We start from the raw sequence: 26,811 nt of genomic DNA, 5'->3' as shown, positions 1-26,811 counted from the left end.
TATAATAATTTATATAACAACGTCACATTACAGTACTTAAACAACACTAGGCTTTTGGAAGATTGAACAAGTTAGAAGTATGCCAAGTCTCATTCAATGTACTTAATTTTTTCTTGTTGAATATGTGGAACTTTTCATGGTATGGTAGAAAATAGTAAAATAGATTTTGAAAAATCCTTAGTAAGTCTCTTTATGGGAAGTTTATGAGGTTCTACAGCCTTTTTTTTTTTTTTTTTTTTTTTAATCTATTTCAAGGTTTTATCTCTAACCTAACCATTCAGAGACAGTACTTTCCTAATGATGAAGATCAGGTTGGGGCAGCCAAAGCTCTATTACGTCTCCAGGATACCTACAATTTGGATACAGATACCATCTCAAAGGGTAATCTTCCAGGTAAGATTATTCTTCCAGTCTATAAAATACCTATCACCTAGCTTCTCTTTTGAGTCCATTAAGACAATGGTAGTGTAAAAAAGACATCTGCATTTTAAGATTTTAAATTGTAATTTGTTTCATAGCCTTTGAGGACAAAAGAATCACTTTCCCTTTGTCTTAGGGCTTAATAGTTGTGGGTATGCTTCTAGCTTGTTACTCTGAAAGCTTGTATTGATAGAGACTAACTTAAGTAGGTAATTTTAGTGTGTAAGAAAAAGAAATTATCATTTTACCAACCAGGGAGGAGGTTGTTGCTAATATTTAAGTCAGAGGTGATAGTGGATAGACTATAAAGCTACTTATTGGAGTAGAATAGTAGAATTTGATGATGTACCTCATAGAGATTTCTGGCTTAATCAACTAGATAAGTTCCATTTAACAAAATAGGGCTGGGCATGGTGGCTCATACCTGTAATCCCAGCACTTTGGGAGGCTAAGGGTGGGAAAGATTACTTGAGGCTAGGAGTTCAAGACCAGCCTGGGCAGCATAGCAATTCCCCGACTCTACAAAAAAATTAAAACTTAGTTGGGTGTGGCGGTGCATGCCTGTAGTACTAGCTGTTTGGGAGGCTGAGGTGGGATGTATTAGTCCATTCATACACTGTTATGAAGGAATACCCAAGACTGGGTAATTTATTAAAAAAAAAAAAAGAGGTTTAATTGACTCACATTTCCACATGGCTAGGGAGGTCTCAGGAAACTCACAATCATGGCGGAAGGCACTTCTTCACAGGGTGGCAGAAGAGGGAATGAGTGTCAGCGGGGGAAATGCCAGACGCTTATAAAGCCATCTGATCTTGTGAGAACTCACTCACTATCACAAGAACAGCATGGGGAAAAACTGCCCCCATGATTCAGTTATCTCTACCTGTCCCGCCCTTGACATGTGACAATAAAGGACTCTTTTTAGTGTTAGTTTACTTTCATTTTGGTTTATTATATTCAATTTGATATGTTCATGTCAGTCATCATACCTCTTCCTTTGAAACAAAGGAATTTACAACTTATTTTTGTTTCTTATCAAATTTGGTTTGCTTTTTGTATGAATCTTTTTATAGTCTCTTTCTGCTCATATCACTTTCCTTATTTCCTTTTCTTCTTTGTTTTCTTGCCTATTTACTTTTTCTTCTCCTGTTCTCTATTTTGGGAACAGTTTTCCTTTTCAAATGCTGCATCACTTTTCATTCATTTTAAAAATCAGATTCCCAGGCAGTCTGCCTTTAGTATTGTTAAAGGTCAATAGGTAAGACAAGCAGAAATACTTTACCAAAGCAGAATAGCTAAAGATTATCTACTGTCTCTGCCATGCTTGTTCAAATAATGTTGCCAGAATATCAGGTCATGTAAAAAAATATTACTGTTGCTACCTACATGTATCAATGGCATACTGTCATCTTATGTGTTTTGCATGCCACTGAGAGAAACATTTATAATTGCTGCATTATGAGCTCATCCTCAGTTTACTAGTTCTCATAACTGAAAAATAATAGCATTGTCAAAATTTAATATTCATCTTTAGTTTCTGGAACTAAGTCATGTTAAACTATTAAGAAGTTAGTTTCTTAGCATCTGCTATGGTTCGAATGTGTCCTTCCAAAATTCAGGTGGTGAAACTTAATGGCCAGTGTGATGGTATTAAGAGATGGGGCCTACACAAATGGGATTTAAGACCCTTATGAAAGCGGTTTTATGCAGCCTCTAGCTCTCTTGCCCTTCCACCTTCACCATATGAGGACATAGCATTCTTCTTCCTCTCTGGAGGATGTAGCAACAAGGTACCATCTCGGAAGAGGAGAGCAGCCCTCACTAGACAATTGAACCTGCTGGTGCTTTGATCTTGGACTACCCAGCCTCTAGAACTGTGAGAAAGTAAATTTGTTTTTTTTATAAATTATCCAGTCCTCTGATATTTTGTTACGGGAGCACAAATGCACTAAGACAGTATGCTTTCCTAGAGTGGAAGGGGGGGACAGAGAATTATTTAAGGGAAAAAACACGGATCTTCATCTTCATTTTAGGAGAATACTGATAATTACTGTCTGTAAGTGACTAACAGAAGGCCAGAAAAAAAAAATAGTGAATGGAGGTAATTGTATGTTTTGAATATTTGATTAAATGGGTCATGTGATCCTCTAGTGCATACATCTACAAGCCTGGACTCTGTTTGATCCTGGAATTCCACAGCTCATTGTCAGACCAGCTTATGCTTTCCCATGGTCTGCAACTGTCTAATCACTAGCAAAACATGCCCATAACTTTACATCCTTTTATTTCTCATGAATTCCTTTTCTGTTAGCATCTTTTAAAAAAACGTATGTTACCACCATTGGATAGGTTATAGCTAAGTCTGGTTCTGGCCATTTTAGTGACTCTTTGAAGTGTATTCAATCAAAATGTATTAAAGAAACCACCATTGTGTTTGTTTCTCCACCAGTTTTCTTTGTGGTATTATCAGACACTTAAGTAAATAAATACGATGTGATCTGTTTTATCAGAGAAAATGTAGGCTAGTCTGTCTTTGACTAGTAGTTTCTTTTAAAAACTTTACTCTTCTGGAATCATGACTACTAGTGTAATATTGATTTAGTCTCAGAACTGTATATTCAGAGAGAAATGTTGTTGACATTTCTTGTCTAGGCCTGTTATTTTTTCACATACCTGTCATTTTTTTTTGATAGTGTCAGAAAGGGAACTATATGATTTTCTGTATGATAGCATAAAAAGAGCCCTGTAGGACATGACTTTCTCCTTTTTGTTATTTATAAAACTTCTTTTATTATGGAAAATATCAAATATCACGCATACACAAAAATAAAGGTAATATACTGATCCTATGCCATCATCAAGCTCCAAACGGTTTTAAACATTTTGTCATTCTTGGTTTATCTACTCCTTTTTTGTTGGAGTTTTTTTTTTTTTTGAGACGGAGTCTTGCTCTTTTTCCCAGGCTGGAGTGCAGTGGCGCAGTCTTGGCTCACTGCAACTTCTGCCTCCTGGGTTCAAGCAACTCTCCTGCCTTACCCTCCCGAGTAGCTGAGATTATAGGCATGCACCACCACACCCAGCTAATTTTTTTTTTTTTTGTATTTTTAGCAGAGATGGGGTTTCACCATGTTGGCCAGGATAGTCTCAATCTCTTGACCTCATGATCCCCCCGCCTCGGCCTCCCAAAGTGCTGGGATTTACAGGCGTGAGCCACCATGCCTGGACTTGTCGAAGTATTTTAAAAGCAAATCCTAGATATCATATCCATAAATAATTCAACATGCATATCTAACTGATCAGGACAATTTTTTTGAGGTAAGATTTCACTCTGTCATCCAGGCTGGAATGCACTGGCATGATCATAGCTCAATGGAGGCTTGAACTTTTGGGCTCAAGCCATCCTGCTGCCTTAGTCTCCTGAAGAGCTGGCTCTATAGGTGTGCCACCACACCTGGGTAATTTTTAATTTTTTTGTAGAGATGGGCTCTTGCTATGTTGCCCAGTCTGGTCTTGAACTCCTGGCCTCAAGTAGGTCTTTTTCATTAATTAATTAATTTTTTTTAGAGACAGGATGTCACTTTATTGCTGAGGCTAGAGTGCAGTGGTACCATCATAGTTCACTGCAGCCTTGAACTCTTGGGCTCAAGTGATCCTCTCGCCTTAGCGTCCCAAGTAGCTGGGACTATAGGTATAAGCCACCTGTGCCTAGCTGGTCTTTTTAAAAAAGTAACCTAACCACTTACTATCATTCTGCTTAACAAATCGACAATATTTCTGGGCGCGGTGGCTCACACCTGTAATCCCAGCACTTTGGGAGGCCGAGACGGGCAGATCACGAGGTCAAGAGATCGAGACCATCCTGGCCAACATGGTGAAACCCCGTCTCTACTAAAAAATACAAAAATTAGCTGGGTGTGGTGGCGTGCACCTGTAGTCCCAGCTACTTGGGAGGCTGAGGCAGGAGAATTGCTTGAACCCAGGAGGCGGAGATTGCAGTGAGCCAAGATTGTGCCACTGCACTCCAGCCTGGCACCTGGCGACAGAGCGAGACTCTGTCTCAAAAAAAAAAAATTTTCCTAATATAATTTAATATCCAGTCAGTATTGTTTCTCTGATGGTCTCAAAGTTGTCTTTATACAGTTGCATTTTTTTATTATGTCTCTTAAGTCCCTTTTATTCCCTTTTCCTTTTTTTTTTCTCTTTACGACACTGGTTAGTTGGGGGAACCTGGTCATATGTTCTGCAGAATGTTCCACATTCTGGAGTTGTCTACTTTGGTGATTAACGTGTTCCTTTAATGCTTATGTTTCCTACAACCTGGTTAGAGCTTGAGGCTCAATTAGATTCAAGTTAAGTTTTAAAATTAACTCCATAGGTGGCGCTATGAACTTTCTGTTGAACTGCACGAACCAACACCTAATGTCTTGTCACACTTTTTATGATGCTGATTGATGAGTGGGGTCCCGGTGGTGAGAGCCTGATCACTCCATGTAAAGTTCTCCTTAAGTTTTGTCTAATGGCTTTGGCAGCCTTTGATGATCATTGCCTACAACACTATTTCACTAGGGGTTACAAAATGGTGATTTTTTTCATTCCATTATTCCTTTTACTTTTTTTAACTGGAATTCTATAAATAGGAATGTTCCATCATCAACTGTTTGGTTACCCTGAACTATATACAGGAAAGGCAAATAAGTCTATAATTAGCCGCCTTTATCGATTTTCAGAGTAATAAGTAACTATTTTTAGTAGTGATCAGTAATTTTCATGACATATGAACTCATAGTTTCACTCTTGTTGCCCAGGCTGGAGTGCAATGGTACAATCTCAGCTCACTGCAACCTCCGCCTCCCAAGTTCAAGCAATTCTCCTACCTCAGCCTCCTGAGTAGGTCGGATTACAGGCATGTGCCCCCATGCCCAGCTAATTTTGTATTTTTAGTAGAGACAGGGTTTCTCCATGTTGGTCATGCTAGTCTTGAACTCCTGACCTCAGGTGATCTGCCCGCCTCTGCCTCCCAGAGTGTTGGGATTACAGGCGTTAGCCACCGTGCCCAGCTGGATTTTTTTTTTTTTTTTTTTGTATTTCAGTCTATTCATTATTTCTTTGATCTCAGATTATCCCATTTTAGCCCAGTGGGAGCATCTTTAGATTGACTTGTTTGCTTTTTTGAATTGACTGTTACTATTCTTTGATAGAGAAGAAACCTCTTTGCTTTCTGGCACATTTTTTTTTTCCAGGTTTCTCTTAACTCCAGAGTAGGAACCAGGCATTTCTGTAGTAAGCCTTGGTCCTTCCCCCCACCACCCCTCTTAAGAAATAGAGTCTTGCCATGTTGCCCAGGCTGGAGTGCAGTGGCTATTCACAGATGTGATCATGGTGCACTACAGCCTGGAACTCAAGTGATCATCCTGCTTCAGCCTCCTGAGTATCTGGAACTACAGGTGTGCCCTCTTATGTCTGGCAAGGCCTGATACCTTTGAACAGGAATGACATTTAAGTAGCAGAATCTAGTTAGGTTCTAGGGGTGTTTATTGCTATCAAATTTGTCATAAACAGAGACAGGAAATATGTAAGTTCATATTGTTAATTTCAATTCAAATTGAAAATCACAGGGTTATATCTTTTTTTTCTTGTTTTGAAAATTTGGTTCCTAAGGATATTAACATGATTATTCTTCATACTATTAACTCATGCTGTTTTATTCTTACTATTAATAACATTAAGACTACTAGCAGGTGCAGTAGCTCATGCCTGTTATCCCAGCACTTTGGGAGGCCAAGGTGGGTGGATTACTTGACATCATGAGTTCTAGACCAGCCTGACCAGACATGGAGAAACCCTGTGTCTACTAAAAATACAAAAAAAATTAGCCAGGTATGGTGGCGCATGCCTATAATCTCAGCTACTCAGGAAGCTGAGGCAGGAGGACTGCTTGAACCTGGGAGGCAGAGGTTGTGGTGAGCCGAGATCGTGCCATTGCACTCCAGCCTGGGCAACAAGAGTGAAACTCCATCTCAAAAAAAACTACTGAATACAGTTTAATATTTTTGTACTTTATATCCTTAAAATATATCACTCTAGATATGATCAGTCAAAATCTTGTTTTAAAGACATTTGAAGTAATTCATTTCTCTTTGTGGGTATGCCCTCAACATGTTATACAGTTAGATTCATTTGTTTCAGTATTTCTCCTCAGTTTTTAGGGATTGTCCTTGTTTTTTCTTTTGATTCATTATTTTCATTTGTTTGTTTTAGAAACAATGTCTTTCTCTATTGCCCAGGCTGGAGTGCAGTGGCATGATCATAGCTCAGTGCAGCCTTGAACTCCTGGGCTCAAGGGATCCTGCTGCCACAGCCTCCTAAATAACTAGGCCTATAGCATTTCCACCAACCCTAATTTTTTTTTTTTTTTTTTTTTTTTTAAATAAAGACATTGTCTCATTATTTTGCTCGGGCTTGTCTTGAGCTCCCTGGCTCTTCCTGCCTTGGCCTCCCAAAGTGCCAAAATTTTAGGCTCTAGCCACCGTGCCCAGCCAATTTGTTGTTTTTAATTATGTAAAACTTTTAAATTCTTTATAGTCCAAACTATTCTAATAAAGTACCTTAGCAGAAGTCTCACTTTCATTCCTATACTTTTAAACCTATTCCCTTTTTTTTCCTATATGTGACCATTTTGTTTTACTTTTTCCAGTTTTTTAAAAATATAAGCAAATATATGTCTACTCCTATTTTCCCTCCACTTAAACACAAAAGATAGCATACCATAAATACTGTTATGTACTTTAGTGCCTTAATTTATTGATATGCCCTAGCCATTACTTCATGTCATATATAGAAATCGTCATTTCTTTCTATAGCTACATGTTATTACTCTATTTTGTGGAGGTTCTAGGGTTTTTTGTTTTGTTTTGTTTTTTTTCTTAATTGTCAGTAAAGGATGATTTATTGGGAAACTTACAGATGGAAGCATGGTCTTGGCAGCAGCAAGATCTCTGCAGCATTAGTCTCCAGATGCATGGCTTAAATGCCATAGGGAAAGAGTGTATGTGCTCTATACGGATAATTAAAGGCAAACTCCAGAATAGGCAAGAATGCTGTGTGTGTCATACCCTGCAATTCTTGTGATAACATCAACGTTGCTTTGATCTAAAGGCAGGATTTATAGTGAGTACATGTTCTTACACTAAAGACAGCAAGTAAAGTAGAAATCAGCAGGCATTCATGGGACTGAGATTAATCAAAAGGTAAACATGGCGGATTAACAGGAAAAATGGAGCCACTGTTGTCTTCACATTCATCAGTTTCTACTTTGTTTGTTTCTTAATAAGCATCTAAAGATTGCCACCCTGCTGGAGTGTGTCCCATGATCATCCCCTTTATTTTTTCCCTTAGTTATACCGCTGTCAATGTTGTCTTTATTCAAATTTATTTACTTATTCATTTAGAGACAGGGTCTCACCCTATTTCCCAGGCTGGAGTGCAGTGGTGCAATCTCAGCTCACTGCAACCTCCGCCTCCTGGGTTCAAGTGATTCTCGTGCCTCAGCCTCCCCCAGTAGTTGGAATTACAGGCCTGCATTACCATGCTTGGTTAATTTTTTGTATTTTTAGTAAAGACGGGGTTTTGCCACGTTGCCTAGCCTGGTCTTGAAGTCCTGAGCTCAAGCAATCTGCCTGCCTTGGCCTCCCAAAGTGCTTAGATTACAGGTGTGAGCCACTGTGCCAGGCCCTTTTCTTTAATTTGGATTGGCATTTATGTATACCATTTTCATTGTTCATCATTCTTTATTGTAACTCAGACTTCCCTTTGGGAACTTTCCTCCTTGAAACACATTCTTAAGAAGCCCGTAAATGTGCTTTATTTGGCTTGGAATGGAATTCTTTGTGTTTCCTGAATCTGAACATCTACGCATTTTAATTTGGGAAATTTTTCTACCATTCTCTCTTTAAATATTATCTTATCTATATTCTTTCTGTTCTCTTCTTCTGGAATTCCAAGTAGACATAATTAGACTTTAGTTTTTTTGTCTTTGTGTTTTAACTAGCATTTCATGTTTATATCTCTCTCTTCTGCATTCTGGGTAGTTTATGCCATGATAACTTATTTACCTCTGTCTTCTAGATTTATTATTTTCTTTTTAGCTATGTTTAATCTACATTTTAACGAGTCTAATGAGTTTTGAACTGTTGTTGATATTTATGATTTTTAGAAGGTCTTTTGTTTTCCCCATTCCAATATGCCTGGTCTTTGTTAGAGTCTCTCTCTTTTTTTTTTTTTTTTTTTTTTTTTTAGATGGAATTTCACTCTTGTTGCCCAGGCTGGAGTGCAGTGGCACAATCTTGGCTCACTGCAACCTTTGCCTCCCAGGTTCAAGCAATTCTCCTGCCTCAGCCTCCTGAGTAACTGAGATTACAGGCGCCTGCCACCATGCTTGGCTAATTTTTACATTTTTAGTAGAGATGGGGTTTCCACCAGGCTGGTGTCAAACTCCTGATCTCAAGTGATCAGTCCTCCTCGGCCTCCCAAAGTACTGGGATTACAGGCATGAGCCACCACATCTGGCCTAGGGTATCTTATTTGTTCATATTTTCTATTTTTAAATGTCTTATAATTTTCTCTATGGCATTGAAATTATCTTTTTAATGAAAAATACTATTCCATTATATTGATATATCTGCCTATATGTTTCCTTATTTCCTTGCTTTCAGCTTATGATAGTTTTTAGCTATAATATAGTTCAGCCACAAAAATCTTTTATACAGGAAGATCCCCAACCCCTAGTACTAAATCTCAATGAAATAATTAAAAATAGTAGTATTGAGTCATAGAGTTTAAATTATTCTTTTCTCATATTGCTGAATTTTTAAAAAGCAAAGTTACCAGTTTACATTGCTGCTTCCTCCCACTATTAGGTATTGCCATTTAATAGTATAACAACAGGAGTGCAAACTTCTGGAGTTGTATTGAACAGATTTCATTTCTTGCTTTTAAACATGTGACCTTGGACAAGTTAGTTAACCTCTATTTTAGTTCCTCATCTGTAATAGGATGGCTTTGAGGATTATATAAGTGGCAAATACTTGGTAGATAGTAAGACCTCAATAAATCAAGGCCATTATTTTAAGATATTTTTATTTGTGGTGGTTTTAATTTTTTATTCCTTCAGTGATGAATGAGACTGAGTATTTTCCTTCCTTTTTTTCTTTTTTGAGACGGAGTCTTGCTCTGTTGCCAGGCTGGAGTGCAGTGGCACGATCTCGGCTCATTGCAACTTCCACCTCCTGGGTTCAAGCAATTCTCCTGCCTCAGCCTCTCGAGTAACTGGGACTATAGGTTCGTGCCACTACACCCAGATATTTTTTTTTTGAGACTGAGCCTTGCTCTATGGCCCAGGCTGGAGTACAGTAGTATAATCTCAGCTCACTGCAACCTCAGCCTCCCAGGTTCAAGTGATTCCTGAGCCTCAGCCTCCCAAGCAGCTGGGATTATAGTTGTGTACCACCAAGATCGGCTAATTTCTGTATTTTTAGTATAGAGGCGGGGTTTCACCATGTTGGCCAGGCTGGTCTTGAACTCTTGATCTCAGGTGATCCACCCACCTCAGCCTCCCAAAGTGCTGCAATTACAGGCGTGAGCTACCTTGTCTAGCCTAATTATTGTAGTTTTAGTAGAGACAGGGTTTTACCACGTCAGCCTGGATGATCTCGATCCCTTGACTTCGTGATCCACCGGCCTTAGCCTCCACAAAGTGTTGGGATTACAGGTGTGAGCCACCACGCCCGGCCTGAGACAGTATTTTCTGAAGTGTTTTGGTTTTCTATTTATATTCTATCTCATGTGAATTATCAAATATCTCCTTTTCTTAAAATGGAAGTTTCACTGCAGAAGCGAGTTAACATAATAACACCAAAAGCACAAGTGCTAAAAGATTAACAAGTTGAACTTTATCACAGCTTCAAAAGTGCACCATTTTTAACCCATAGAATGGGAAAAATATTTAAAAATCATAGCTGAGCCTGGCATGCGGTGGCTGACACCTGTAATCCTAGCACTTTGGGAGGCCGAGGCAGGTGAATCACATGAGGTCAGGAGTTCGAGACTAGCCTGGCCAACAGGGTGAAACCCTGTCTCTACTAAAATATAAAAATTAGCTGGCGTGATGGCACACGCCTGTCATCCCAGCTACTCAGGTGGCTGAGGCAGGAGAATCACTTGAACCTGGGAGACGGAGATTGCAGTGAGCTGAGACTGAGGCACTGTGCTCCAGCCTGGGTGACAGAGCAAGACTCTGTTTCAGTAAAGAACTCTAACAAATCAATTATAACAAGGCAAATAACCAAAACTTTTTTTTTTGAAAACAGAGTCTTGCTCTGTTGCCCCGCTGGCAAGCAGTGGTGCAGTCATAGCTCATTGTAACCTTGAACCCTTGGGCTTAAGCAGTCTTGCTGCTTTAGCCTCCCAACTAGCCAGGACTATAGGCACATACCACAATGCTGGGCCAATTTCTAAAAATTTTTTTTGTTAGATATGAGGGTGTCATTACATTGCCCAGGTTTGTCTCAAACTCCTGGCCTTGATCAGTCCTCCTGCCTTGGCCTTCCCAAACACTGGGATTGCAGGTGTGAAACCACCATGCCTAGTCCCCAAGTTTTTTAAATGGGCAAAAGCTTTGAAAAGATATTTTTTCCAAAGAAGATACACAAATGGAAATAAGCACATGAATATAAGCCCAACATTAGTCACTAGGAAAATGCAAATCAAAACTACAATGAAATGTGACTTCATACTCACCAGAATGTCTACAATAAAAAAGAAGGACAATAACAACTATTGGCAGGGATGTGGAGAAATTGGAATTTCATACCTCGTTGGTGGGAATGTAAAACGTTATAGCCACTTTGGAAAACAGTTTGGCAGTTCCTCAAAACATGAAGCATAGAGTTGCTTAAAGACCCATCAGTTCCACTCATAAGAAATGAAAACATGTTCACATAGAAACTTATACACAAATGATCATAGCAGCATTATGTCCAGAATAAGCAAATGTGTAGAGACAGAAAGTAGATTAGTGGTTGTCTAGGGCTGGGGAAGGGTGGGGAAGGTAATGGGTAGTGACTTCCTGGTTACAAGGTTTCTTTTTGGAGTGAGGAAAATGTTCTAAAATTAGATTGTGGTGATGGTTGCATGACTCTATAAATATACTAAGTACTACTGTAATCTTTAAATTAGTGAATTTATGATATTTAAATTACATATTAATGCTGTTTAAAAGAAAGAATCCTTGGGCCGGGCGCAGTGGCTCACGCCTGTAATCCCAGCACTTTGGGAGGCCAAGGCGGGTGGATCACGAGGTCAAGAGCTCGAGACTATCCTGGTCAACATGGTGAAACCCCGTCTCTACTAAAAATACAAAAATTAGCTAGGCATGGTGGCGCGTGCCTGTAATCCCAGCCACTCAGGAGGCTGAGGCAGGAGAATTGCCTGAACCCAAGAGGCGGAGGTTGCGGTGAGCCGAGATCGCGCCATTGCACTCCAGCCTGGGTAACAAGAGCGAAACTCCGTCTCAAAAAGGAAAAAAAAAAAAAAAAAAAGAATCCAGTTGACATGTTGACCTCTCCTCCTGTACATTCATCTCTTGCCCAGATTGTTGGTTAACAGTGAGATAGATATATTTCATATGGTAATTCCTACTGTCAGAAAATAGTATATTTCAACTTAATGGATGTTTCATTTTGGTCTGATGGCTGATAATTTAAGTCTTGTGTTCTCTAGGTTCCATGTCCCCTATTACCAGCTGTGTGATTCTTGTTAGGCTACATTACATTATAGATTGTTCCTTTGTTTATAAAATTAGGGTAATTTTTGCTTATCCAGAGGATTATTGTGAGCTTCAAATAAAAGTGAGACAGCACTTTGAAAGCTGTGTAGTCCTAAATAAATATACGGTAGTGTTAAGATTCCTAAAGTTCTCTGTATTTTCTTTTCATAGGAGTGAAACACAAATCTTTTCTAACAGCTGAGGACTGCTTTGAGTTGGGTAAAGTGGCATATACAGAGGCAGATTATTACCATACAGAACTGTGGATGGAACAAGCGCTAAGGCAACTGGATGAAGGCGAGGTTTCTACCATAGATAAAGTCTCTGTTCTAGATTATTTGAGCTATGCAGTATATCAGCAGGGAGACCTGGATAAGGCACTTTTGCTCACAAAGAAACTTCTTGAACTAGGTATGTTATCTGGGCCTAATTTAAGGTTATAGTTCTATTGGGGGATACATATTCTCTATCTTTCTGTTTCTCCCCATTTAAATATTTCTGATATTTTTTTTATCTGTTAGAAGTCAGGAGCCTTATTTGTTAAACATACATTATCCTCTTCTTGTTTATTCTCGAAGTAAATGATGACAGATTTTTCTCACCTAATAGTGCTTACAACAGTGGTTGTGTTTCTCTGCTCTGTATTCTCCAGGAATTTCAAAATTGAAGCTAACCTAACTCAATTAAAAATGTTTGTTTGCCATGTTGCCATTTTAAATGTTAATCAATTTCCTTTGAAGGGTGTTATGTTTTATTGCATTTCATATTTTAAAATAAAGTGATTTAAAATAGATGGCCTAAAAATATATTAGATTATCATATTTAAATGTTAGAAAGGGCCGGGCGCGGTGGCTCACGCCTGTAATCCCAGCACTTTGGGAGGCCGAGGCGGGTGGATCACGAGGTCAAGAGATCGAGACCATTCTAGTCAACATGGTAAAACCCCGTCTCTACTAAAAATACAAAAAATTAGCTGGGCATGGTGGTGTGTGCCTGTAATCCCAGCTACTCAGGAGGCTGAGGCAGGAGAATTGCCTGAACCCAGGAGGCAGAGGTTGCGGTGAGCCGAGATCGCGCCATTGCACTCCAGCCTGGGTAACATGAGTGAAACTCCGTCTCAAAAAAAAAAAAAAATGTTAGAAAAATATTCCTTATGAGAATTTTATCAATAGTACTTTGAACAGAGATGTAGTGTTTTTTCAAGTATGGTCCAAGTAGCACATGCATCAGAATTACTTGGATACTTGTTAGAAATGAAAATTGTTTGATCTTTACCCAAGACCTACTAAATTGTAATCTCTGGAGATGGAATCCAGAATTTGTATGATAGTAAGTTTAGGTGGCCTTTGGTATATAAGGAAGCTTTAAAACTTTAAAAACTATTTTTATGAAATAGGAAAATATGTGTATGTTAGAAGAATCAAACAGCTCAAAAGGATTGATCTGCTGAAAATGAACTTTTGATAATTGGGTTATTTCTTAGGTGGGTGATAATAAATTAAGATATTGGTTCAAGTAATCTTTTTTCCTTTCAGTATTTTGCAGTGATATTTCCTCTTAGTTTAAAATGTACTTTTATCAGGAGGCTGAGGCAGGAGAATTGCCTGAACCCAGGAGGCGGAGGTTGCGGTGAGCCGAGATCGCGCCATTGCACTCCAGCCTGGGTAACATGAGTGAAACTCCGCCTCAAAAAAAAAAAAAAAAAAAAAAAAAATGTACTTTTAAATTTACATTATAGAACATTTATTAAAACAGAAAAAGATAGAGGAGAGTCGTCCATAAGCCAGTCACTCAAAGATACCTACACATTTGTTTCCTTTTAGAGTATAATCCCCTTCCCTGCACACATTTTTCTGTTGTTTTACAAAATTAGGTTAATATTGGATATTGTAATATATACTATGAGCAGTTTCTGAAGAACAAGAAATATTTTACAATCTAGGGCTATGTATCCTAAACAGTTACTGTCATAAGTGAAGTCTCTATATACCGTTCTGCCTTTTTATTTTTATGTGTGTGTGGTTCTTTAGTTGTTGTGTTTTTTTTTTTTTTTGCCTCTCAGATGGGCAGCTTAGTCTTCTTTTTTCCCTACTAAAAGGTAGTTCAATATTATGACTAGCAATTCCGAGGCAGTTAGTGGATTCTAGCTTGTTCGAAAATTGTATCTTTCGTTTCCCTTTTCCTTTTAACTTAGAAATTTGGGACTGAGATTCACTCAGCCCTTAGAAGCAGGCTACATTTATAATGTATCTGTGGTAAAGGTTGCTTTTGAACTGCGTATCCCCTGTCATCCTCATGTGATTATTTTTCAGTCTTGGAAAACTCTTTTTCATTGCTTAAAATAAGTAGGATGAGTGAGATTTTAAAATTCATTTGACATCAAATTGAACTTAGTTCCTTTAGCTGAGTGGTAAATTCTTAAAATAGAAGTGCTAGTTGCTACCTTTAAATAAATGGCTGTTTCTGTCTCCAGAACTGGATTTTTTTTTGTTGTTGTTGCCCAGGCTGGAGTGCAATGGTGTGATCGTGACTCACTGCAACCTCCGCCTCCCAGGTTTCAGGAATTCTCCTGCCTCAGCCTCCCCAGTAGCTGGGACTACAGGCACCCACCACCACCCCTGGCCAATTTTGTATTTTTAGTAGAGATGTGGTTTTGCCATGTTGGTCAGGCTGGTCTTGAACTCCTGACTTAGCTGATCTACCCACCTCGGCCTCCCAGAGTGTTGGGATTACAGGCATGAGCCACCGTGCCTGGCTCAGAACTGTTTTTATATAGGTGACTGTATGTCCTGATTTACTTGGGGGCAGTAGTAGCTTATACCTGTTGTTTTGGTATAATAATTTTTGTTAGTGCCTCGTTTCACTTACAAAAGCAACCTGATTTGGGAGATAAATTATAATGTCCACTATTTTTATATTACTGTATTCTCATCCTTGAACAAGCATGAACTTACCCATGGACATGCTTTGTTTCTCTTCTAATAGATCCTGAACATCAGAGAGCTAATGGTAACTTAAAATATTTTGAGTATATAATGGCTAAAGAAAAAGATGTCAATAAGTCTGCTTCAGATGACCAATCTGATCAGAAAACTACACCAAAGAAAAAAGGGACTGCTGTGGACTACCTGCCAGAGAGACAGAAGTACGAAATGCTGTGCCGTGGGGAGGGTATCAAAATGGTAAAGTGGAAAAGCCATTGTGTGTATGTAAATGTATGTGTATGTGTTTGTACACAGTTCTGGAGAGAATCAGTTATTTTATATTTAAGCCTATGTGATAAAAGTCTGAATGACTGCATAACATATTACAGTATGTCAGCTTGGGCAATATAGTGAGACCCCACTAAATAAAATCTAAAAATTAGCTGGGCATGTTGGTGTATACCTGTAGTCTTAGCTGCTCAGGTATCTGAGGTGGGCGGATCACTGTGTCCAGGAGTTTGGGGGTACAGTGAGCTATGATTACACCACTGCATTCCAGCCTGAGCTACAGAGTAAGACCTTGTCTCTAAATTTTTTTTTTTTTTTTTTTTTTTTTTTTTTGAGACAGAGTCTTGCTCTGTCTCCAGGCTGGAGTGCAGTGGCACAATCTCAGCTCACTGCAACCTATGCCTCCTGGGTTCAAGTGATTCTCCCCCCTCAGCCTCCCGAGTAGCTGAGATTACAGGCACACACCACCGCACCCAGCTAATTTTTGTATTTCTGGTAGAGATGGGGTTTCACCAATTGGCCAGGATGGTTTCAATCTCCTGACCTTGTGATCCGCCCGCCTTGGACTCCCAAAGTGCTGGGATTACAGGCGTCAGCCACTGCGCCTGGCCTAAAATCTTTTTTAAAAAAATTTCAGTATGCGAGGTTATCTCTCTCTGGGTGCCACATTTAATATGTTCCAATTATTAGTAAAATAGCTTTAAAATAAAGCTTGTGAATCATATACTATTACATGTTTGTGGTAATATTACCTTCCAGGGTGAAGGATCAAATACGTTTAAAGGAAGTCATAGTTTTTCTTTTATTTAATGCAAGAGAGTTCTCAGCAGTACTTTTTTTTTTTGAGACAGAAACCCACTCTGTCATCCAAGCTGGAGTGCGGTGGTGCCGTCTCGGCTCACTGCAACCTCTGCCTCCTGGGTTCAAGCAGTTCTTGTGCCTCAGCCTCCCAAGTAGCTGAGACTACAGGCATTCACCACCATGCTCGGCTATTTTTTTCTACTTTTAGTAAAGACGAGGTTTCGTCATGTTGGCCAGATGGTCTGATTCCTGACCTCAGGTGATCCGCCCACCTCAGCTTCCGAAAGGTGGGAGGTGGGATTGCAGGTGTAAGCCACCATACCTGGTGGTTCAGCAGTCTTAATTAGAGATGATAACACTATTCTAACCCATCTTAAGAGATACAACAGATTCATCTATACAGTAATCCCTTGTAGTTTTGCTCCTAATATTGACAAGATTGCTTAGTGAAATGCTTTAGTCTATTTAATACTCAAAAGGCAGAAAGTTTTTAACAGATTTTGTCTTTAATATTTCTTTAAAATATATCTAATTTTTTTATTGTATATTTATATTTATGTATTTATAATTCAGAATTCCAGCTCTATAGATGTTAATAGATATTAGGCCAAAAGTAAAAAAGAACAAAGTCTGGGGAACATTTGTTAAACAAAGTTGAATACTGGTTTTTGTTTAGCCTCAAGACATCTCATAATCTTTTTATAATAATGTGCATTATGATATGACATACATTGTTTCTCAAGATTAATTGATTATGGAACCTTTTGAAAGGAATATGTGGTATTAGCTTTCAGTTGAACGCAGGCATTCATCCAAAGAATTAGTGAATTTTTGGAGTGAGTACTTTTAAGTGTAAACATTTGAAAAGTGTTTAAAATTTTCTTTCCTACTAATAAACTCAAGCTGGGCTTTACGTTTTGATATTGATGACTGTTGACAGCTTAACCACTAACACCAAAGTATGTAATACCTATGGTGACACTTAATGATAGTTAGGTTCATGAAGTCCTAGGAGGACATGCTTGAGCTAATGGGTAAATACAAAGATAGTGACACTGTTAGACTCATTAAACATTTTCTTTTCTGTTTCATTACATATTTTAGTATGTATCTTTTAAAGATACAATTTCAAAATAATTACAATATTATTATCACTAAAAATTCACAAGTTTTGTAATACCAAATAGCTAGTGTTCAAATTTTCAGAGTAAGCAGAAATTTTTATTGCTCTTACTAACTCTTAAAGAACAAAATAAAACTGTAGCTATAAAACGAGAGTCTGCTAATTTGCAAGTTTGTTAATGTAACGCATACTCAGCTTTGCCTAAGATCAAAAGAACATTCTTGCTGGGCATGATGGCTCACGCTTGTAATCCCAGCACTTTGGGAGGCCAAGGTGGGCAGATCACCTGAGGTCAGGAGTTCAGGACCAGCCTGACCAACATGGTGAAACCCCATCTCTACTAAAAATACAAAAAGTTAGCCAGGCATGGTGGTGGTTGCCTATAATCTTAACTATTCGAGAGGCTGAGGCAGAAGAATTGCTTGAACCCAGGAGGGCAGAGGTTGCAGTGAGCTGAAATCATGCCATTGCAATTTAGCCTAGGCAACAGAGCAAGTCTCTGTCTAAAAAAGAAAAAAAAAAAAAAAAAGGGAAAAAAAAAAAAATACAAAAATTAGCCAGCCATGGTGGCACACACCTCTAAATTCCAGCTACTCAGGATGCTGACGCTTGAGAATCCGCTTGAACCTGGGAGGCGGAGGTTGCAGTGAGCCAAGGTCGCACCACTGCACTCCAGCCTAGGCAAAAGAGCAAGACTGTCTCACTCAAAAAAACAAAACAAACAAACAAAACCACCATTCTTTTTCTCAGAATAGCTAAATTCATCTCATCATTATATAAAATACTTATGAAAAATTAAAGCCTTGGATTTGACTCTAGATAAAGTACAGGGAGAATAAACATGAATCATTCTTTGTTTTATTGTATCATTAGTATAATAATTGAAATAAACTAATCATATTCCTGCTTATGTGACATACTTGTTTTTGTTTTGTTTTGTGTTTTTGAAACAGCATCTTGCTCTGTCACCCAGGCTGGAGTGTAGTGGCATGATCATGGCTCACTGCAGCCTCTACCTCCTGGGTTTAAGCAATCCTCCCATTTCAGCCCCTCAAGTAGGTGGGACTACAGGCAAGTGCCTCCATGTCCAGCTAATTTTTAAAATTTTTTGTAGAGATGAGATTTTGCTGTGTGACCTAGGCTGGTCTTGAACTCCTGGGGCTCAAGTGATCCTCCTACCTTAGCTTCCCAAAGTGCTGGGTTTATAGGTGTGAGCCACTATGCCCGGCCTGGCATACTTGTTTAGTAAACAGAAGAATAAGCATCAAAATAACTTATTTTATTAATATAATATATATATGATTGAAGGTTTTGTTGACTGCTCTGTTTTTATATTCCTTAAAAAAAGTGTCTGGGATCTTTGTTTAATAACTTACTTTCTGCTGGCTGTAATCCCAGCACTTTGGGAGACCAAGGTGGGTGGATCACAGGGTCAGGAGACTGAGACCATCCTGGCCAACATGGTGAAACCCTATTTCTAATGAAATTACAGAAATTAGCTGGGCATGGTGGCGGGCGCCTGTAGGCCCAGCTATTCAGGGAGGCTAAGGCAGGAGAATCGCTTGAACCCAGGAGGCAGAGTTGCAGTGAGCAGAGATTGCGCCACTACACTCCAGCCTGGCAACAGAGCAAGACTCCATCTCAAAAAAACCCAACAACCTTATTTTCTGTTTTTCAGAGACTATCCATTTTTTATTTTGTCCTTAAAAAATTCCTTTTCTTTCTTTTTTTTTTTCTTTTTTTTTTTTTTTTCACACTATCGCTTCAAGCATTTAACTATTCAGGAAAACCTAGTTGTTTTTTTTTTTTTTTTTTTTTTTTTTTTTTTTCTTCTAGAAACTTTTTGTCTCTGGGTGTTTCCCAGTTACTTTGTGCCATTTAGAGCAGTGCTGGGCATTCATTTGATATTTTCATAAATATGGCATTGTTTCTTTCATATCTAAACATTTGAACTTTATTTTGATGAGAGAAGGGTTAAAAGAGATACACTACCTTTCTCCTTAAGACCTCGCCTCTCTCACTTAGAAAATAATCATTAATGCTGTATTTAAATTATGAACGTCCTGTTTGAGGCAAAATATTCACAGAGTACTGCTTCTTTTGTATAGTTTTCCAGAGATACTTTGTATATGCAAGCGTTATTGTCTCTTATCTGTATAGGAATAGATATTAAAAGTAATATTACTCTGATATATATATCGTATTTTTAACTTTATGTTTAGACCCCTCGGAGACAGAAAAAACTCTTTTGTCGCTACCATGATGGAAACCGGAATCCTAAATTTATTCTGGCACCAGCTAAACAGGAAGATGAATGGGACAAGCCTCGTATTATTCGCTTCCATGATATTATTTCTGATGCAGAAATTGAAATCGTCAAAGACCTAGCAAAACCAAGGGTAAATAATGTTTTCTTTCTCCTCAATTTACTGTACCTTTGTATGAATTTTTCTTTGTCAGAAAACAGAAAGGATAATTGATACACCAATAACACCACAAATTTTTTTTAAAGATACAATGGAGTTACTAATGACATTCTCTTTATGCCAGTTTTTCCATTTTGTTATTAACACATCGTATCCTTCAACTAGGTCTTAAGCACTGAATTATGAAAATTATTGATGAGATTTTTATTCACTGTTAACACTGTTTCACTGTCTTCCGTATAAACTTTTCTATATATTTTGAAGTCTTCTAATCTCAGAGGCTACTCAAAGCCCAGCTTTTTCATAACGTCTGTATTTTTATTGAAAGAATACTTTGGAAGTATTTTTTATTCCCTTTTAGGCACATTGTTACTATTATAAAAAGATATAACTGGGCACAAGCATCATGTTAATTTGAAATGGTGACATTATAGTTTTCTGACTTTAACCCACATAATTTATCTTAACAAGAAAAATAATCTAATGTAAACCCAATCTATAAGCTTAGTGTTTAGCATAAAAACTCTTCTTTAGTGAGAATGTGGAAAAGACTGTTCTTTATGCTCTTGCCTTTTCCCCCATCAGCTTGTTATTAAAACATATTTGGTCTTCTTGATAGTAAAATATAAGCTGCCATCACTTTCATAAAGAGATGGTTGAATACATTTTTTTTTTTTTTTTGAGACGGAGTTTCGCTCTTGTTACCCAGGCTGGAGTGCAATGGCGCGATCTCGGCTCACCGCAACCTCCGCCTCCTGGGTTCAGGCAATTCTCCTGCCTCAGCCTCCTGAGTCGCTGGGATTACAGGCACGTGCCACCATGCCCAGCTAATGTTTTGTATTTTTAGTAGAGACAAGGTTTCACCATGTCGACCAGGATGGTCTCGATCGCTTGACCTCGTGATCCACCCGCCTCGGCCTCCCAAAGTGCTGGGATTACAGGCTTGAGCCACCGCGCCCGGCCTGAATACATTTTAAGCATGCTTTTGCTGTGTTACCACACAGGAGTTGGCAGATTTTTTTCCATAGAGGTCGATATTAGATATTTTTTAGGCTTTGGAGGCTACATGATCTCTGTCATGACCGTTTAGCTCTGTCATTATAGTGCAAAAGCAGCCAAAGAAAATATGTAGATGAAAGAGTGTGGCTATATTATAGTAAAATTTTATTTCCAATGACAGGTAGCAGGCTGAATTTTGTCTGTGGCCATGGTTTGTTGACCCTTGTTATATCAAAGGTTTGAATTATCTGGACATCTGTACTGCCAAATGAACTTAGAATTTTTTTTTAGAGCTTCACTGCTTTTCCAAATTGATGCTTTTTTTTTTTTTTTTTGGCCAAAGATTACCTTATAAATGCAAAGACTGGTCCAATATTAATATGTATTATTGGTGCCGTCCAAGGGAATTAATTCATTTCAGCTTAGAGACCAAGTTATATCCTGGAAATTCCTCAATTTGGATTGTTTTTGATGAATAACTAACGGCAATAAAATTTAATGCTCTTACAACCTCAGAATCATACTTCCATTTAAAAAAACTGGAAATTATTATCAAGGCTGTTATCTCTTTCTTACTGATTTTAACATTTATGAGTTCTTTTCCTCTGCCTTTGTTCTCAGTCCAAGATTATTTTACCGTATATGTTAATGAATGGATACCTTGAAGGAACAAAAAAAATTGACCTTAAAATGAATTGTAAACATTAACCTTTGCAAACAGTTCCATCACACAAAAAGGTTAAAGTCAGGTTTTGGAATGGATCATTAACCGCAAAAGCCATTCTTCTTTTTCCACCCCCTTTCCCCACCCTCAGATGGTCACTTATATAAACTGTAAATTAGATTTCAAATTTTAGAAATTTCTCATTTTCTCACTGTCATATCCTAATTTCTAATCTCTTTTGTGTGTATTCCCTCCATCTATGCAAAACAAACAAAAAATTGAAAGAAAAAAAAAACCTAAAAAACTAACTGGCTCTCAAGGCTCAAGGTTCAAGGCTCAGCACAAGGTGACTGGAAGAATATTGGAGTTATTTTATTTTTTTAGCCTCCTTTGTAAAAACCCCAGAATTCTGACTGGTTGGGTAAATGTGATTCATTTTTTGTCTTGTAATGCAACTATTTTGATGGTTGGCTTCACAGCTGAGGCGAGCCACCATTTCAAACCCCATAACAGGAGACTTGGAGACGGTACATTACAGAATTAGCAAAAGGTAAGAGATGCGTATGCTGCATATTTTGCCCTCTAATGAGTATTTTGTACATCCTACAGGAATTATTCATTTAAGGGAAGTAGGTCATTTTCAGTCTCCAGCTCAAGTCACCACCCTGTATATAAACAGGATAGCGCATGGATAAACTGCTTTGTGTTTCACAGGTCTTTCTCCTTCACTAGAAGTTCTGTTTTTAATCTTTAATTAGTATGTTATTTTTAGGGAATTAATATGCTTTTTATCTTTCTGCAGATCAGGTATCAAATATCCAGGAAATGGCCTGACACATGTTTTCTTTTTCCTGTTTGTTGCTAAAGGGGGAAATAAAGCAGCAGTCTCTTGAATCTGGGAGTAGTAGTCTTCACTTCGGCAGTTTTCTCACATTCATAAATGCTGCAATGATTCATATCATCCTTCATGGTGATTGTTTTGGCATTTGTTTACACATCTTGTAAAATACCATTGTCATTATGTAGTAATCTGTATTCCTCCTGTTGGAGTTTTTAAAAAATTCGCTGACTCAAAAGTTGGCAGTAGGTAGAACAGAGTTATGCTTCTGAGTTCAGTCTTCCAGAAATTACTTGTAAACTTAGTTTCCTTTTACTTTGCCAGATAAATTTAAAAACAGTTTTATCTTAGTGAGAGTTTTAAAAAATGAATTTAAGGAGTCTACTTTTTTTTTTTTCAAAATATTTAAGTAACTTAAACTTCTAGACCTGAGAAAGCTCCTGTGAAACCCAGTGCTATAAATCATTTACATACAGCTTCAAATGATTTAAAAAAAGTGAAAGGACAATAAATACACAAGAAAAATCTGTCAACTCATTTTCTCTTGATTTGGAAGTGGCCGTTCTTATTGCCACCCTTCTAAAAGTTTTTGTGGATTTGAGACCATAACCCACCATCCAGACCAATCTGAACCCTTCCAATCACCTGTGGCTTGGCAAAACAAAACAAACAGCCCAAAATTGCCTGCTACTGGAGTAAGTCCTTGTCCTTTCTCTTTTTTTGTAGCTGAGCCGAGCTACAGTACATGACCCTGAGACTGGAAAATTGACCACAGCACAGTACAGAGTATCTAAGAGGTAAGGGAGTAATGGAGAGAACTTTAGTCATATTTGGACCATTTCTTTCTTGGGAATCTAATTTTCTCAAAACTCATAATATGGTTTCTAAGACCTCGATGGTTAGGCATAGATATTTGATAAAATCTGTGCTGGAGTTTTCATGATGGACTAATAAACATGGTTATGGAGTAGTTAATAGGGGTTTTCCAAAGTAACATTAACTTATAGAATGTCTTTTGAGGCTCCCAAACTTTGATAAGTGAAATGTGTTCTCATATTCAACTAAGAGAAGTTTCCAAATTCCCTTCATTAAACAAGGCCTCATGTGGACTCCGTAGTAAAGCAGGGGTTTAAAAATTTCAGGGTCACCCAATAGCTACAGGTATTGAGCAAGTAAATGCCTTGAATGGCTATATAACAAAGCCTTTGCAAGTTCCTTGCTTTTAACAATGTTTAAAGAGAATCTTAATAGGTTATTAGTTGATTGATTACTAAAATAATTTTTTAAAAAGAGCTCACTTTGTAACTTAGATCACAGAATTGAGTGACATTATTACAATAGAACTCCTTTTCCATCTACTTGTGAAGGTTTCTCAGTTCTCATGAAAACAGAAATACCTTTGTGCTGAATTCTGTCTTATTCTAACAATTAGAATATTTATTCACAGACACAATAACTAATTAAAAATAAGCATAAGCCCTATCCATCTCATTAGGAACATCTTAATATATTTCACTTTTTTTATATTTGATATTCTTTAGTCATGTTATTTAGATTAACATGTGAATAATAATTATAGTAACAATCCAGAAGATATTATCTTTAACACAGCCTTTTTGTTTTAAGAAATTCATATTTTTGTTAATTGTATAAATATTTTTATTATAGAGAAGTATAATGTAATAAAAGATTTTCAGGCAGCAGACCACATTACCATGTATGTACCTATGCAACAATCCTGCATGTCCTTTACATGTACCCCAGAACCTAAAATGCAATTATATATGTGTACGCGCGCGTGTGTGTGTGTGTGTGTGTGTGTGTATAAAAGATTTTCAGGCATAAAAAATGTGTCACTCTAGGACAAGGTTTCTTTGCACTATTGACATTTTGAATCAGATAATGTTATTGGGGGCTGTCTTCAGCTTTGTAAGATGTTTAGTAGCATCTGTGGCTCACTAGATGCCAGTAAGGCCCTTCTTCCAGTTGTGACAATCAAAAATGTCTCCAGACATTGCCAAATGTTCCTGGTAGGTAAAATCCCCACCACTACTTTTAGTGACTCCCCACTGTGAGAATCACTGTTCTAGGATAAGAATGGAATGAAAATTTAACATCAGGAAAAACAAAGGTGTAAAATGTCCAAGTATTAAAAAATATTCATACATTTTAAGTGGATGATGGTGGATATTAAATCATTATGGTATTTAGATTCCAGTGGAGACATTTTAAAAGTAATCATTTTTTAGAAATTACCAACATTTTCAGTATGACAGAATTAAATCATTCAAAACTCAATGTTATTTGTCAACTAAAAAATTGTGCAAAGGTGCACATAGATTTTAACAAGTATCTTAGGAGATACTCAAATTTGAAGATTACTACTGTCTTCAAAAAGACAAAATGATTAGGCTGGACCAAATGCATTGATTCAGCATTTCCTTTTTCTTTTTTGGGCAGAACCATATGCCTTCCATTTATTAACCTTAAACATTACCATGCATATGTCTTGGTTTCTTGTCTCTACCATATAACACCACCTGCCATTTTGCCCTAGTAAATGTAAGAGAGAAAAAGTTTTTTTCTTGCCTATCACTAGCTTCATGGCTGAGACCCCTATACCAAAAGTAAGATTAACAAGAGAAAAGCATACAAGTGTATTTAATATAAAATTTACATGACAAGTACCCTTTAGAAATGAGGACCCCAGCCTGGGCAACATGGTAAAACCCTGTCTCTACAAAAAGTACAAAAAAAATTAGCCAGGCGTGGTAGCATGCACCTGTAGTTCCAGTTACTTGGGAGGCTGAGGTGGGAGGATCAACTGAGCTTGAGGAGTTTGAGGCTACAGTGAGCCATGAGCAAGCACTGCACTCCAGCCTGGGTGACAGTAAGACCCTGTCTCAAAAAAAAAAAAGAGAAAAGAAAAAAAGAGAACCCAAAGAAATGGGTATTTTTATGCTAGGTTTGATGAGTGGTTAGTCATGCAGAAATATGATTGAACAAAGGGGATATGATCTAATGGTAATAAACTGGGAGGAATTTAGCAAATCCTTTTTGTTTAGGTACTTCTTGGTATTTCTGTGTCTCAGAATAGGATATTTCTTTGCTCCAAGTAGAGGATATACTTCTGGATTGAAAGTCTTACACTACTTTAGAGGAAGGTCAGAGAATTTCTTTTATGGCCTGCTTAAGGGGAAAAGAGTGGGAGAAGGTGGAAGAGACCTTCTACTTTGGCTCAAATGCTATGGTGCCATGTTTTGGGGTTGATTGTCCTGAACCCCATTAGAAGACATGAAGAAAATTTAAATTTGCTATAATATGATTTTCATTTTAATCACAGGAGTAATTATCCTTAAGGAACACTAATAGTAAGGGTTTGCAGAAACTAATTTGCATACATGTTTGAGATATGATTTGCAGTGCTTCTAAACATTGTAATTAACCTAATTTTTAAGTTAAGCTAATTTTCCATTCTATTACAGAACCTAATTCATATTTACAAAAATGAACCCCTTTTTAAAAAAAAACTTAAACTGTTATAGATTTTATCAGATTGCATGGTTTTAATCTAAATAGCTAAATTCTCTAGATTTGCATGCTTCTATAAAGCATATAAAACAAAATTTCATGAATTCAGTGTTTTGGAAGACTGTGTCTTGGAAATTTTCTATGTATACAGTGGACCTTTTGAAGAAATATCCAGCCTACAGTCAATGGATTTTTGCCAATAAGCCAAAATAAATTACTGTTATAAGGTGATCTATAAGCTTTTTTTTTTTTTTTAAACTATTTCTAAACATTTCAAACTTAATTTTTAAATATTCTAGTTTTGTACCTCTTTAAAAGCAGTTTTACTGGATTTTTGAGAAAGGTACAACCATACTTACATACTATAAATGACAGCAGAAGGGATTTAGCCAGTAGCATTAGAAGGCCAGGCATGGTGATTCATGCCTGTAATACCAGCATTTTGGGAGGCTGGGGTGAGAGGATGACTTGAGCTTGAGACCAGCCTGAGCAGTATAGCTAGACCTTGTCTCTATTTACAAAAAAATTAAAAAGAAAAAAATTAACTGAGACTGGTGGTGCACGTCTGTAGTCCCAGCTACTGAGGAGGCTTAGATGGGAGGTCACTTGAGCCTGGGAAGCAGAGATTGCAGTGAGTTCAGATTGCACCATTGCACTCCAGCCTGGGTGACAGAGTAAAACTCTTGTCTCAAAAAAAGAAGAAAGAGAGAGAGAGAGAGATAGAGAGAAGTAAGGCATCTCATTTGCCAAATGGAAGAAAATTTGTATTCTGATGTCAGTTAATTTAATCCTTTGTAGTCTGGGAACATCTGCATTTTGAGATTTAGAAAGGAATTTCAAGTATCTGTATTTTGAGAAATGTCTAAGCAATGATATCACCTTTAGTGGACGTAATAATTTGTTCCAGCATTTCAGCAAATAGAATTTTTTTTTTTTTTTTTTTTTTTTGTTTTTTTTTTTTTTTACCCGGTTTGGT

General features: G+C 37.6%; 1 protein-coding gene across 4 annotated transcripts in view; it reads left to right on the top strand.

The window, feature by feature from the left end:
• Positions 1-26,811, top strand: part of P4HA1 (prolyl 4-hydroxylase subunit alpha 1) — an 86,002-nt gene that overhangs the window by 32,531 nt on the left and 26,660 nt on the right. For 2 of the 4 annotated variants that reach the window (XM_032256335.1, XM_032256337.1), the window contains exons 5-9: positions 256-393; positions 12,413-12,652; positions 15,227-15,423; positions 19,600-19,776; positions 21,946-22,016. In XM_032256335.1, coding sequence (XP_032112226.1) covers positions 256-393; positions 12,413-12,652; positions 15,227-15,423; positions 19,600-19,776; positions 21,946-22,016 — 823 coding nt within the window. Of the gene's footprint in view, positions 1-255; positions 394-12,412; positions 12,653-15,226; positions 15,424-19,599; positions 19,777-21,945; positions 22,017-23,030; positions 23,102-26,811 lie in introns of all 4 variants that reach the window. The other 2 variants (XM_032256336.1, XM_032256338.1) reach the window with 2 other exon arrangements.

The sequence above is a fragment of the Sapajus apella genome, unplaced genomic scaffold (assembly GCF_009761245.1).
Source record: "Sapajus apella isolate SASKATOON/1434 unplaced genomic scaffold, GSC_monkey_1.0 scaffold94, whole genome shotgun sequence".
NCBI classification, from domain to species: domain Eukaryota; kingdom Metazoa; phylum Chordata; class Mammalia; order Primates; family Cebidae; genus Sapajus; species Sapajus apella.
The sequence above is the reverse complement of the archived record's forward strand: the minus strand, read 5'-3'. Positions and strand labels throughout refer to the sequence as shown.